The sequence below is a fragment of the Aulonocara stuartgranti genome (genome assembly GCF_965226115.1).
Source record: "Aulonocara stuartgranti genome assembly, chromosome: 8".
Taxonomy (NCBI): Eukaryota; Metazoa; Chordata; class Actinopteri; order Cichliformes; family Cichlidae; genus Aulonocara; species Aulonocara stuartgranti.
In genome coordinates, this window is record NC_138959.1 from 18,635,140 (window position 1) to 18,648,208 (window position 13,069).

The following is a 13,069-nucleotide window of genomic DNA, read 5'->3' on the forward strand; positions in this document are numbered from 1 at the left end:
CAGTAAATGTGACACAGCAGATCCAGAACAGTACGATTGTTACATCATCTGCAGGATTGTTTTTCTTATCAAAAGAGAAGAAAATGCAGCTTATTTTATTTATTGTTATTATAACTGGTTACAGCTGCACAGAGGAATGAATTGAAAATCTTCAAATGTTGTCAGATTCACCAACTTTACTTCTTCCTCCTGTCATACTCCTTGATACTGTAAGTTATGACTCAAGAATCAAAAGGCATTTTGCACAAGTATTTGCATTTAGATTTTATTTAGTAGCATTGATGTTTTGTCTTTTAGAAATGGAAAAAACTTGTACAAGACCGAGTATCACTGGACCAATACAAATGGAAAACGGAATTAAATACACCGATGTCACTAACAATATAAAAAGTAGTAGCATGTCCAGAATTAGGCGGCATGGGGAAAATCAGTGAACGCCTTAAAGACTCTGTGGTATTCACTGAAGAGGGTGTGCTGCTATTTATCTGCAGCTATTTTAACCAAGGCCACATTCTTACAGGTGTTGACAGTTTGATGGGTGTGATATGAAGTACTGTTATTCTGCCTACCTCCCCCAAAATTCCCACAATCACTTATTAAAAAAAAAAAAAAGGGCCCATTGCATATTTGGGGATTGACAATAAAATTCAAAAGGTTAAAATACGGGAAACATCCAACTGAGGTGAAAATCCTGCAAAGAGAAAAGTGGACTCTTCACAATCCCATGATCTTGATACAAACTGTACATGTGTGAGGAGCGCCACCTAATGGCTGTTGTGTGTTTAACATGCACTCATAAAAGAGACTACAACCGAACGCTCCACCTGCAGGTCAAGTTGATGTGCTGAAATCGCAACTTTGCAAGAACATCTTTAACATGTTTGTGTGAAGAAAAACATTTTGTGAACACTACTTACATGATCACCATTTATGTTGCATATTTCAATAAACGCAAGTTCTGATGACTCTTTTCTAAATCTGTTTTCATGAAACCAAATGTGTGAGAGAAATAACTCTTTCTAGCAGTTATAAGCACCACCGTGTGTAGCAGCTAGGTGCTGATCGTGTCTGTCATGTGCTGTGTTTGTGGTCACTGTGAGGGAAAACAAATTAAGTTTCAAGTTGCACAGATAAAATACTAAACTGAAATGATAGAAGTTTGGAAAGCAGCAGAATTACAAGAATCTCACTGTTGTTACAAATAAAATTTAGTAACTGCAGGAATTTCCACACAATTATTTATAGCAGTAAAGTCATAGTCACAACAAGACTGACAAAATGTGTTTCAGTGTTTGTAATCAATTTTTAACACAAAGTTAAAACTCGAACAGAAATCTGTAACTTACAAAAGTATTCAGACTGTTTGCTTTTGTGTTACCATCATCAGATACATCCCTTTTTCTTTAACAATCCTGGAAATGTTTCTAGAACCTGAGTGAAATCCACCAGAGGGAATTTAAAACATGGTTTATAACTGTAGATTTTTTAAAGAAATTTTTTATTTTTAAAACAACTTCTGAAGCAATCAGGAACGATTTGACTTAAAAAAAAAAAATGATATAAAGGACCTGATTTGGCAGGACTCGTCGTATGCTTTTCTTGCAAGAAGGATCTCGGTCAAAGAGGCGACCAAGGACCTGAGACTCTTTTAACGGTAGTTTGGTTATCTGTGAGATGAGAGAAGCCCAGGATATCCATCTCAACAGCACCTTACTAATCGCCTTCACGGCTGTGCAGCCACATGGAAGTTACTCTAACTAAAAGGCATAACAGATTCATTGAGCTTCCAAACAGCAAACTTTCTCAAAGGAAAGGAAAAGATAATCTAGCCAACACCAGACATGACTCATAACCTGCTCAAAACTTCACTGTAATCCCTACAGTGCAGCATGATGGTTGTATGACAGGGATACTCGTCAGAGCTGCTGAAAACTTAATGAATGGCATGAAAAAGGAAAAGGAAAGGTCTTGAATACCTTCTGAGTTGACTGCATCACTCAAAAACAGCAAGAATAATGCTCAAATAACAAAAAACTGTGCAAATGAAAACCTTAAGAGTTAATAGAACGAGATTGAACAGCATCACCATCTTGCTCATTTGGCTCTTCCTCTGCCTGGGTGAGCGGCTCTCGGTCCGGGTCTCTCTGCTCCTGCCCTGACTTCTTGGTTGTCTTGTTCAGGGTCCCACCCTGTAGGGACAAAAAAATAATAATTAACTTCCTGCTGAGTGTGTGTATAGAGTATAAACTCATGAGATAACTTCTACAGATGTCTGACCTGTCTGTGATCAACAACATTAAGCAGCACTGAGGTCACAATGCAGCTGATGGTGTTGGCCAACATGAAGATCATCATCCTCTGCCAACGCCACAGCGGGATCTTAGTTTCACTGCAACACAAATAGAGAAACTGCAAAGCTAAACAAGACTGGAAGGACATTAGTGCACGGCAATGAGATTCTAATGTCAGGTTCTCCCCACCTGGACTTGGTGCCTAGTATTTGTCCAACAACGAGATTGGAGATCCCGATCCCAATCATCTGTACGGAGGTGGCCAGGCCCATGGCAGTTCCCAGGGTCGCCTGAGGTACGACAAGGGGAATAGACGGCCACATGCTGGCCTGGAATGCCACACAGGCAGCAACAAGTTTAACATACTAGGAAATACATTAATTCATAGTAATAATTTACCATTTTACTGATGTCTATTTACTCACAGCCGCAAAGGAGTAGGTGACTCCCAGCCATATGGTTGAAACCAGAGGAGGGACAAAAGTGAAAGCCAGGAGTCCAAACACGGGCAGCGTGAGGACAGCGCACGCCACTGCGAAGACTCCCCGCAGACCCACATAATCCTGAAACACATGGCAGCGAGAGTGTTTCATGATAAACCAACTCAACTCAATGCAGGAATACAATTTGGTGTAGACTAAAGATACATACGATGAGAATGCCCACGCTGGCTGAGAGGACCAGTGAGCTGTCATAGACTGCTCCTGCAATATAAGCCGCCTCCTTCTGGCTGTAGTAGCTGTACTTATCCTGGATGAACTTGCTGGCAAATGAAAAGAATAAATGGCAGATGTGAATGCTTATGACACCAGTATCACTTTGGTGCTGGTCTATTCAAAGGAATGCTGGGTTATAATTCACTGGTTGCTCTGAAAGTGGTGTGTAAAGGTGGTTTTTTTTTTGTATCTTTGTCGCATTTAAATGTTTCAGATCAAACAAATGTAAATATTACATTACAATCCAAACCTACATGGCCCTGTGTGAAAAAGTAATTGCCCCTAAATCTAATAAGTGGCGGGGCCACCGTTAGCAGTAACAAATTCACTTAAGCGTTTGCGTTAACTGGCAATGAGTCTTCACAGCGCTGTGGAGGAATTTTGGCCCATTCATCTTTGCAGAAATGTTGTAATTCAGCCACATCTGAGGGCTTTCAAGCATGAACTGCCTTTTTAAGGTTATGCCACAGCATCTCAATCAGACTCAGGTCAGGACTTTGACTAGGCCACTCCAGAGTCTTCATTTTGTTTTGTTTTTTTCCAACCATTCAGAGGTGGATTTGCTGGTGTGGTTTGGGTCACCCAGGTGCCCTTCAACTTGAGGTCATGAACAGATGGCCTGACATTCTCCGTCAGGATGTTTTGATAGACGTGCCACACAGTTCCATTTACCACAGCGTGTCTTCCAGGTTCAGAGGCAGCAAAACAGCCCCAGACCATCACACTACCACCTAGGGCTGGGCCATATTATACCGTTCACGGTAATACCGGTATAATGTTAGGCAACGATAGGAAAATGAAATATCGCGATAGAATGGGAGTAAAACGCGCACGCGCAGTGCCTTTGTTTTCATACGCACATGGTCGATTGTTGAGTGAAACAGATGAACCAGAATTGGTTTGTAAAAATGGTGCAACTTCCGTGATGTGGAACTGGTTTGGTGTTTGTCCGTCAGATACACAACAAAGCACATTTTTTTTGCAGAACATGCAAGCGGCCGTCATTATTGTCGTATTTGTCGGACTAAGATGCTCTTAAATCTGGGAGTAATCTGGGTCCTAAACTCTGTATGCTTCAGGTCAAACAACACTGCAGCATCACTGAGAGTTAAAAACTGTCTAAATTCTTTCATCTTTAATAAAACGATCAGCATTGCTGCTTTACCAGGTGTAACTATAAAGTTTAACTTCCAGACATCCATGAAAACAAAAGTTATTACATTTAACGGAGTTAGAAGTTAGCAGGAAGCTAGCGGAAGTTAGCTCGCTAGTTTCGCTAGTTACCTAAGCATGATATAGCACGTTCTGACTGAGAGATTTCTGAAAAAATTCAAACGTACAGCTCTGCTATCACTTCAAACATAAATGAAGACAGGAAACTTAACAGCAGTGACGTTTGTAGGGTTACTGAAGTTGGGCTAGCTGGTATATAATGATGTGCTACGTGATCGCTAGTGACACAGCTATGTTAGCATAACATAAACAGTGAAGCTGGAGGACGAACACTAACACTTTTCCACTTATAAAAGTTAACGTTAAGGTTCCTGATAGTTAGAGACAAATGCAATCGCATGGCAGGATGCTGTAAACGGACCAAACTTCAGTCAGGAGAACAACTGAGATAATCCATCCACAATACGAGGTTAGTCATTAATATACTGCAACAACATGGGAATAGAGCAGCTGCCAGAGAATTCAACATTAATGAATCAATGGTACAGAAGTGGAGGAAGCAAGAAGAATGAGTTTAATAAAGTTTGATTTATCTGACTGCTTTGTTTCGCTTAATGTGCGCTATAATCCCGTGCACCTTATGGTCCGAAAAATGCGTACTGCACACTGCAGTTTAATGTTGCAAAGCAACTCTTTTTAACTTCAGTGGATATTATATATGGTTATGCTCAGGATATGTCAGCCCATTTCTACTGGAAATGCCTTTTGGTTAAACTTTCAGCAAGGAATTTGCATTTGCACTGTTACATTTTTATAAAGCTTTAATGTACATAAAAACCAGCTTCTTGTTTAAGTGAAAATAAATGGAAGGTTGTCTTTTTGCGCTAGTAATGTTGTGGAGTTGTATTTTGTCTCGCATCAATTATATCGTCAGTTATATCGTTATCGCAAATTTTCAAATATATATCGTGATAAATATTTTTGGCCATATCGCCCTGCTCTACTACCACCACCATATTTTAATGTTCCTTTTCTAAAATGCTGTGTTACTTTTATAAAAACGTCTGGAAGTAATCAGGCCTGGGTGTGGCTAGAGAAACTAAACTCAGCTTTCCAAAGATTTGACACACCACAGTTAATTCATCTTATCTAATAAAAACGTTGGCGTGGTCTAGTCAAAGACCTGACCTGAATTCGATTGAGATGCTGTGGCATGATCTTAAAAAGCTGGTTCATGCTGAAAAACTCTCCAGAGTGGCTGAATGACAACAATTCTGCAAATGGGCCAAAATTCTTCCACAGCGTTGTGAAGACGCATTGCCAGTTATCGCAAATGCTTGAAAACAAACAAACAAGCAAAAAAACAAAAACAAAAACAGGAAATCAGGCAGGAGGAAAACATTTTTTTCACATCACTGTATTTCATCAGTATGCACACACTTTATGTCAAGAACTCTACCTTGCATCAGCAATGAAGGGGAAGATGCCGTTGTAGAAGAACATGATGGTGAGAACCAGCAGCCAGTATGTTACTGACAGGAGCTTCACATCCTGAATCCTCTACAAAACACACAACAATAAATGATGCTCCACACACAGATCACTAGTGTGTCCATAATACTGAAAAAACAAGGTTTAAATCATCAATGTTACGTATGCATAGGGATGGGTACCGGTATCCGGTGCCATGATGTCACCGGTTCTGACATAAACGGTAGTAACCAGACCGAAAAGCAGCGCAGATTTCGGTGCTTCATTTCGGTGCTTGTTTTTCCTGAGCTGTGATACACTTTAGATTCTAGCCAATCATTTTACGTTTCCGAGGATAGTAGGTGGGCCCAGGTACGTACGTTCTTTTAGAGCAGAGCTACAGATTAAAAATGCCCAAGGCGAAGCGGTCAAAAGTCTGGCTGTACTTCACAGCAAAAGATGCAAACTCAGCAGCCTGCAACAAGTGCTTTAAGGTCATACTGTGCAAAAGAGGTAACACCTCAAATCCGATGAAACACCTGGCGACGCATAGCGGTGTTTTTAAAAGCCGAGAAATGCGCCGTATTTGATCGCTTCCTGCGAGACCTCACACCGAGCACATCTACTGCGGGTGTGGTGCCTGTTATCGACCCGGAGTTAGCAACATCCCCCAAAAACCCGAAGAGGAGAGTCCTGGCCCCTAGCCCTGCCAGTGTAGCAGAAATGATGACGGATGATGATGGCAGCAGCAGCAGCCGTTCTTCTCTGCGTGAGTAGCTTAATGTTGTTTATGCGTAATTTACGTTGAGTAGGCTAACCACGTTATTACATTAATGCATGTAAGGTGAACTAGCAAACAAAGTCGTAGTTACATGCGGCTGTCTTCTTGTTTGATGGCAGATACTCCCTTCACCCTGGCCAAAAAGGCTAAAATGACCAAAGAAAAAGTGGAAAACAGTTAAACATGAGAGGTTTTTGGACAAAGTTTGTGTTTTCTCCATTATTTAAGCACTGCTTCCAGCCAAGAGTGATACCATATATGCCCTATAGCTGCAGAAAAGGCTAACATTGTTATCTTTTTACAAAATAACAGCTGAACATGAGGTTTTTGGACCAATTTTGTGTTCTTTATTCTTTAAGCACTGGTTTGAGTACCGTTTAAGCACCGGCACTGTTTCAAAAGTACCGGTTTGGTACTGGTATCGGATGAAACCTAAACGATACCCATCCCTATGTATGCATGTTGTTATTATTAAAGGATATTGATCGTACCACTTTGCGAGACTCTTCTTGGATGGCTCCATCGAGACCCAGCTGTCTCATTCCAATCTTGTCCAAGGTGCTGACAATGACAGCGGAAGTGAAGCCCAGCACACACAACAGTGCGCCTAAGAAACAATAACATGAGAAACCCAGGTCACATGGCACCACACCATAATCCTTGAGATTTCTTCGCATTCGTCACCTACCACCCCAGAGTGTCCACTGCATGCCATATTTTTCTTCAAACTTCTGCGTGAGGAAGAAGTTCAACACCGAGCCCAGCCGCGAGAAGGCCAGGGTCAGGCCGAAAGCCAAAGCCAACTCCTTCCCTTTGAACCAGAAGGCTGTGATGCGATTCTGAACAACTAATGAAGAAGGAGAAAGGTAACTGAGTGGTTAAGAAATGCTCCTCAAAGGCGATGCTGCAGAGAATATTTGTTCATATCCATGAAGAGAACTTACTAGTCAGAGATCCATTGCCTGATCCAAACAGCAGACGGCCGGTGAGCATTAGCGGCAGCAAGTAGGGAGATCCCTTGAAGTGGGAGCCGAGAGCAAACAGCGATGAGCCCAAAACACAGAGAAAAGAGAAGAGAAACACACCGACTGCAAAGAGGAGCAAAAGAAATGGTTGTACCATCATTTTACTGTCAGTAGATTAAAAATAACTGCAGACCATGCAGAGAGAAAACATAAAACAAAACTTACAGCGATTTCCTAATTTGTCAATCAGGAATCCAGCCAGGATCACCACTACTGCATTCCTGTTGATAACAGAGAGAAGCTTCTCATTGATAAGCCACTTTTCTGCATTTTCACAGTGAAATCAATGCATTAACGTGCTTACGTCCAAGCATAGATGGCATAGAGAAGATTGTACTGCTGAGGGGTCATCCCCAGTCCCTCCACACAGTCCACTGTCCCATTGATCACCGTCGCATTGGGACACGTCAGGTTCTGTCAAACATTAAAAACAACATCAGTCTTTCCCTGCTGATAATCAAGTCGTGCAATATTGATGCGATCTGTAAGCAGCGCTGCCTCTTGCTCACCCCTTGGAACTGATCCTGTAACACACTGGGAATGTCGAAGCAAAAGTAGGACCCAAAGGTCAGCAGACAGTTAAAGAAGAGCACCACAAAGCGATAGTATGCTGCAAGACAGTGAAGCACAATAAAGAAAGGGCAACATCAGGTGATTTAAAAGTGCAGCAGCCAATATAACAGATATTTTATTATGTCTGAGGATATTTTTGGTTTTTAACAAAGTGCTACTGTGCGACCTGACACTGTTTTTTGTTTTTAAAGGAGGAAAAAATATATGTAATTATTCTTGTTCTGTTCAGTTAAGCTTATGAATTACGAAGAACAGAGTGGAGAATTATGTGTGCTAATTACGCACAGAGCGAACTGAGTTTCGTGTTCAGCCAACTTCTCCTACAGTCACGAGCTCTTTTTGTGACACTGGAAGTATAAAATGCTGACTTGGTCACTAAGAGGCTTTTTTTTAGGGAAGCGTCTGCAGGGTTACAAGCAGAGGTCTTGGTCAGCTCAGTAAAATATGCTGGCTTGCTGTGTTTTTAATAAATAACTTTGTAGTGACACATACCTTTCTCCGCCGGCTGCGCCATCGTGTTAGCTGTAAAACAAAGCGTCAAAAACCATATCCTTCACTGTTGTTTACATGAACATAGTTAGCGACTGCTACGCTTCTTCAGCAGCTGACGTTGAGAAACCGCAGATCTTAAAACCACATGGATGGAGCTGCTGCCGTAAATATGAACACGTAATGACGTACGGCACGTTTACGAAGCAGCGGAGACCGGAAGTACCCCGCTTTTTTTCTTTCTGGAAGCTTTATTGACAAGTAAACGTTTACATCCAAAAACATTTTCAGCAAAATTACTATAACAATTACAAAAAATAGTTTATTCAATCTATTTAGTTTTTTTTTTTTTTTAAGGAATAACACTATTTTTAACCGTTTGTTGCAAAGATTTTAGCCAAGATTGTGGCTATGCGACAGCTCTCCTGGACAAGCACTTCATAAATTACAATCAGGCTTCTGTGCTGTTTATTGGACTGATGACAGTTTGATGCTGGGTGATGCAGGAGAATGTTCTGCTTTGCTGATCTTGGGCCTGACCTCTTCTCTTGATACTGTTGACCATCACATTATGCTCAATAAGAGAGGTCGGCAAATATCCGTAGTATCAATACCAATGCTGGTATTGGTAGCGAATATATACCAGTTCAGTATCTAGTGTTCGATAAATAGTTGTTTTTTTTAAAATAAATAATTTCATAATTTCATCATTAAATAATAATCATTTTAATTTATCTATATAGTGCAAAATCACAACAGTCAACTCAGGGTGCTTTATATAGTAATGAAAAGAAAAGAAGAAAAGAAATTAAAACAATACCTCAAATATGCACTATGAAACATGCACTTTTGTGTTGACTTACATGGCTATTGTTTGTAAGTACATTTAAACAATAGAGGTTGACCCAAAGTGCTTTAAAGACGGGAACAATTAGATTCCAGGTCTCAAAATAAATAAATAAACAAAAACCTAGAAAGTATCCATATCGGTCCTGTATTTACTTGGTATCAAATAAGTTCGTAAATTTAAAGTATGTTGCTATAGAGTAGTTCTCTTCACACGTGTCTGAGCGATCCTTTTTTGTAGCTGCTTTGAAGTTCAGGTCCACTTCTCTTACCCGTCGTGTGAATTTTGGGGGCTTTTACCTTTTTTCTGCACTTTCAAAGAAAATTTCCTATCACTGGGGTGCAGATAATATTCAGTTACATATATCTATTAAGCCCCAAGATGTTTCTAAGTTACAGACCTTTCATAGGCGGTGAGAATTTATTAAAAGTTGGACTGCATGCAATTTTCTTACCAAAACATCTAAGTACTCAAATATGACCATGTTAAAAATTCAGTTACACTGGCTTACCGATAATTTCAGTCCAATTTAAGATTCAGGTTTTGAATTTTAGAGCTCTGTGTGGATAACCATTACTGCACACCAGAGAACTTTTACATCCATTAATCCCCAGCTGAGTTCATGTGCAGCATACAAAACCGAGACAGAGTGAGCCCCTAGACCACAGGTGTCAAACTCCAGGCCTCGAGGGCCGGTGTCCTGCACACAGCAAATCCAGCATGTTCAAATTAACACTGTCAGATTTGATTTCAACACTATGAAAGTGTCTATATGGGTGCTGTGAAGATACAGAAATTCTTTTATTGCTGCCATATAATCTGCATCATTGTAATTGCATTAATAACATTCTTTACAGCATTATTTCATCTAATAATATTTCTCACAGTATTGATACTGCATTACAGTTGTTTATTGAAGATGTCCATTTGAGGATCCTTCCATTATGTTAACTTTTATTACAAGTACGTTTAGAAGTATTTTATACACATTGCATATCTGTGCTTATTTTGAGTTGATGTTCGGTTCATTAAGGGTCTTAAGCTTCACTGGCGTGACTGTCCAGGTGATACATGCTGAGGGAAACTAGAACATAGAAGGATAACTGCAATGCATGCTTACAGTGCATATAATACATATAATCTAGGAATAGGCCTGAGCAGAGGCCCAAATGTTTCCAGCTTCTTGTTGCAAACCTGTTGCATCTTATTCTACTTGGTAACAGATGACTGGAGGCGATAACCAGCCCTCAGTCACTCTGAGGGCTTAAGATTATTACCTTGTATGGAAGGTGTTATCAAAATGAGAAGTTCTATGTCTGTTTATAGCTATTAGAAGACATATGTTGATGTTTTCTCCGGGCTGTTAATAAACTCAACGTTTGATTGCACTTTCCTGGGGCCTCCGTGGTTTGTGACACTGCTCTACATTGATCGATTTCGCGACAGTCCACACCAGAGAGTGTTAATTTAACTCTTTTTGGAGAGTTGGAACGTTGACTCTGATTTAGTGTTAAACACCAAATCTGTCTGGAGTTGATAATTTAACACTTACTAATGCTAACTAGGTGTTAAGAGTTTATATATTAACTCTCAAAGAGTATTTTAGTTTAACTACATAAGAGTTATCTTCTAATTAATTCTAAAAAGCGTGAATTTTCTTGTTTTGAACTTTTAGAAATTTCTTTTGGAAATAAACATTTACTAAAAAGACGCAATGGTTTTTGAAAAACATTTATTCTGAACTGTGCACTACAATTTCAAAACATTTTCTGAAAGATGTAACAGTGTACATGTTCTTGTCATGAACTGGCTGTGTGGCAGGCAGGAAATAGGACCCAAACGCAAACTCACGGGAAAACAGGACTGAACTCAAAATACAGCTTTATTGCTGACAAAAGATGACAAAAGATAACAGCGATACAAAATAACATGAAACTAAACTGGAAAGTACTAAGGAACTGACTTACGAGGAAACACACGGAGGGGCACACAGTCATGAGGGAGAACACGACACCGAACTGAGGGAGACGCAGACATAAATACACAGAGGGTTAACGAGGGAAGTGGGAACACATGGGGAACACAGCTGACACAGATAACGAGACAGGGCAGGAGTGAACACAACATGACGCATACTGACGAGAGACTGTCAAAGTAAAACAGGAAGTACACGGAGGTTCAGACAGGAGGAGAGAGAGCACGGGGAGAGCACAGACATAACGGGCTGGGGAAAACATGGAATAAAACACAAGGAGAGACGAGGGCTCACAGATACACAGAGGGGCACACAGGGGGTAAGAGTCACAAGGGGAAAACACATAAGGAACAACGTAACAGGGCAACCGAGGAAGCATGGCCTAAATAAGGAACAAAATACAAAAATACATGAAAACTAAGAATACTGGGCCAACATGGCCCAGGATCATGACAGTTCTCACTTTCATTAGAATTTTGTTTATCAAAAAGTCTGACATAGGTGAGCTGGTAAATGCAAATAACAACATTCTCATCACTTATTTCTTCAATACAATATGCATGTCCTTCATTCATCACTTTGTGGAACTTTAACGCACTTCTGCTCTCCCCCATATTCCATCTTCACAAGCATATCCTATGTGGATAGGATATGCTTGCGACGAGGTAAAAGCCCCTCTCGTCGCTTACGAAACAGGGCTCCGGTTCGCGGTGGGGGCAGATGGGGATCAGGCGGACTTCCGGCTATAGCGGGTCTCGTCACAGCGTCGGACAAAGGCACCTAATTGGTTGTAACCCTCCATCGATCGCGTAAGTTACGATGGCAAACCTTGGGGTCTGGAGGGACGCTGGAGAGGCGCTTAGCCCCGGGTTACGCATAAACCGGCCTAAGTGAGGACCGCGGGCGCTCCGTGCTCCGTGGGTACTCTGTGACCCCTTAGTGATCATGATGGGGTATTTCGCCACCCCACCCCACATACGTAAGTTACGATGGCAAATACTGGGGTGTCGAGGGACCCCGAATCACCAGAGCAAACATCTCTCAACTTCAAATCATCATCATCATCGTCTCCTTCCTCCTTCTCCTTGGTCCTTCTACCCTGCGCTTGCAAACCCTCAGCTTTACAGAGGGTAGTCTTCACGTAAACTAGCCCTCTCCTCAGTTCTCCTGGGCCTCGCTGTTGGACGCTTGGCTTTACAGAGGCCAGAGTTCGCGTAAACCGCCCTCCTTGAGGGCCTCAGACTCTCCCTGCCGCCTTCCTACCTCCTTCTGCTCCATTCTCCTGCTCCTCGCAGGCAAGCGCTTAGCCGGGTGGGCCCCAAATAACGCGTAAACAGGGCTAACTCGGGACCTCGGGCACTCTGTGTTCCGTGGGTACTGTGTGACCCCTTAGGAATCGCGATGGGGTATTTCGCAACCCCAATGCACATTCGTAAGTTACGATGGCAAACACTGGGGTCTGGAGGGACCCCGAAACGTCGGAGGAAACAACTCTCAACTTCACATCATCATCATCATCTTCTCCTTCTCGGTAGTGTTCGCGTAAACCGGCCTAAGCGAGGACCTCGGACTCCCCCTGCATCCTTGTCCTCCTACCTCCTTCTGCTCTGTTCTCCTGCTCCTCGAAGGCGAGTGCTTAGCAGGATGGGCCCCGGGTTACCCGTAAACCGGCCTAAGCGGGGACCTCAAACTCTCCCTGCCTCCTAGTCCTCCTACCTCCTTCTGTTCC

General features: G+C 41.7%; 1 protein-coding gene across 2 annotated transcripts; it reads right to left on the reverse strand.

The window, feature by feature from the left end:
- Window positions 1-249: 249 nt before the first annotated feature.
- Window positions 250-8,747, reverse strand: LOC309713139 (lysosomal dipeptide transporter MFSD1-like). Of its 2 annotated transcripts, XR_014278511.1 has the most exons (14): window positions 8,522-8,747; window positions 7,966-8,066; window positions 7,761-7,870; window positions 7,622-7,677; window positions 7,376-7,519; window positions 7,120-7,278; window positions 6,923-7,038; window positions 5,640-5,740; window positions 2,943-3,054; window positions 2,717-2,854; window positions 2,481-2,620; window positions 2,278-2,389; window positions 1,793-2,189; window positions 250-1,757 (listed from the first exon to the last, which is right to left on the reverse strand). XR_014278511.1 is itself a non-coding variant. In XM_082544533.1 (13 exons), exons 1-13 carry the CDS (start codon window positions 8,541-8,543, stop codon window positions 2,052-2,054), a joined length of 1,449 nt encoding a protein of 482 aa, XP_082400659.1. In that variant the 5' UTR covers window positions 8,544-8,747; the 3' UTR covers window positions 250-2,051. The 2 variants fall into 2 exon arrangements, 1 of the variants encoding a protein (XP_082400659.1); XM_082544533.1 differs by having other exon boundaries at window positions 250-2,189.
- Between the last annotated feature and the right edge of the window lie 4,322 nt (window positions 8,748-13,069).

Bases quoted from the DNA above. Each gene is read 5' to 3' on its own strand.
- LOC309713139 (XM_082544533.1), bottom strand. From the start codon at position 8,543: ATGGCGCAGCCGGCGGAGAAAG. The intron at 7,871-7,965 runs GTGAGCAAGAGG...AATGTTTGACAG, and splicing joins TACAGGATCAGTTCCAAGGG to AACCTGACGTGTCCCAATGC. The intron at 2,855-2,942 runs GTATGTATCTTT...CATGTGTTTCAG, and splicing joins CCAGCGTGGGCATTCTCATC to GATTATGTGGGTCTGCGGGG.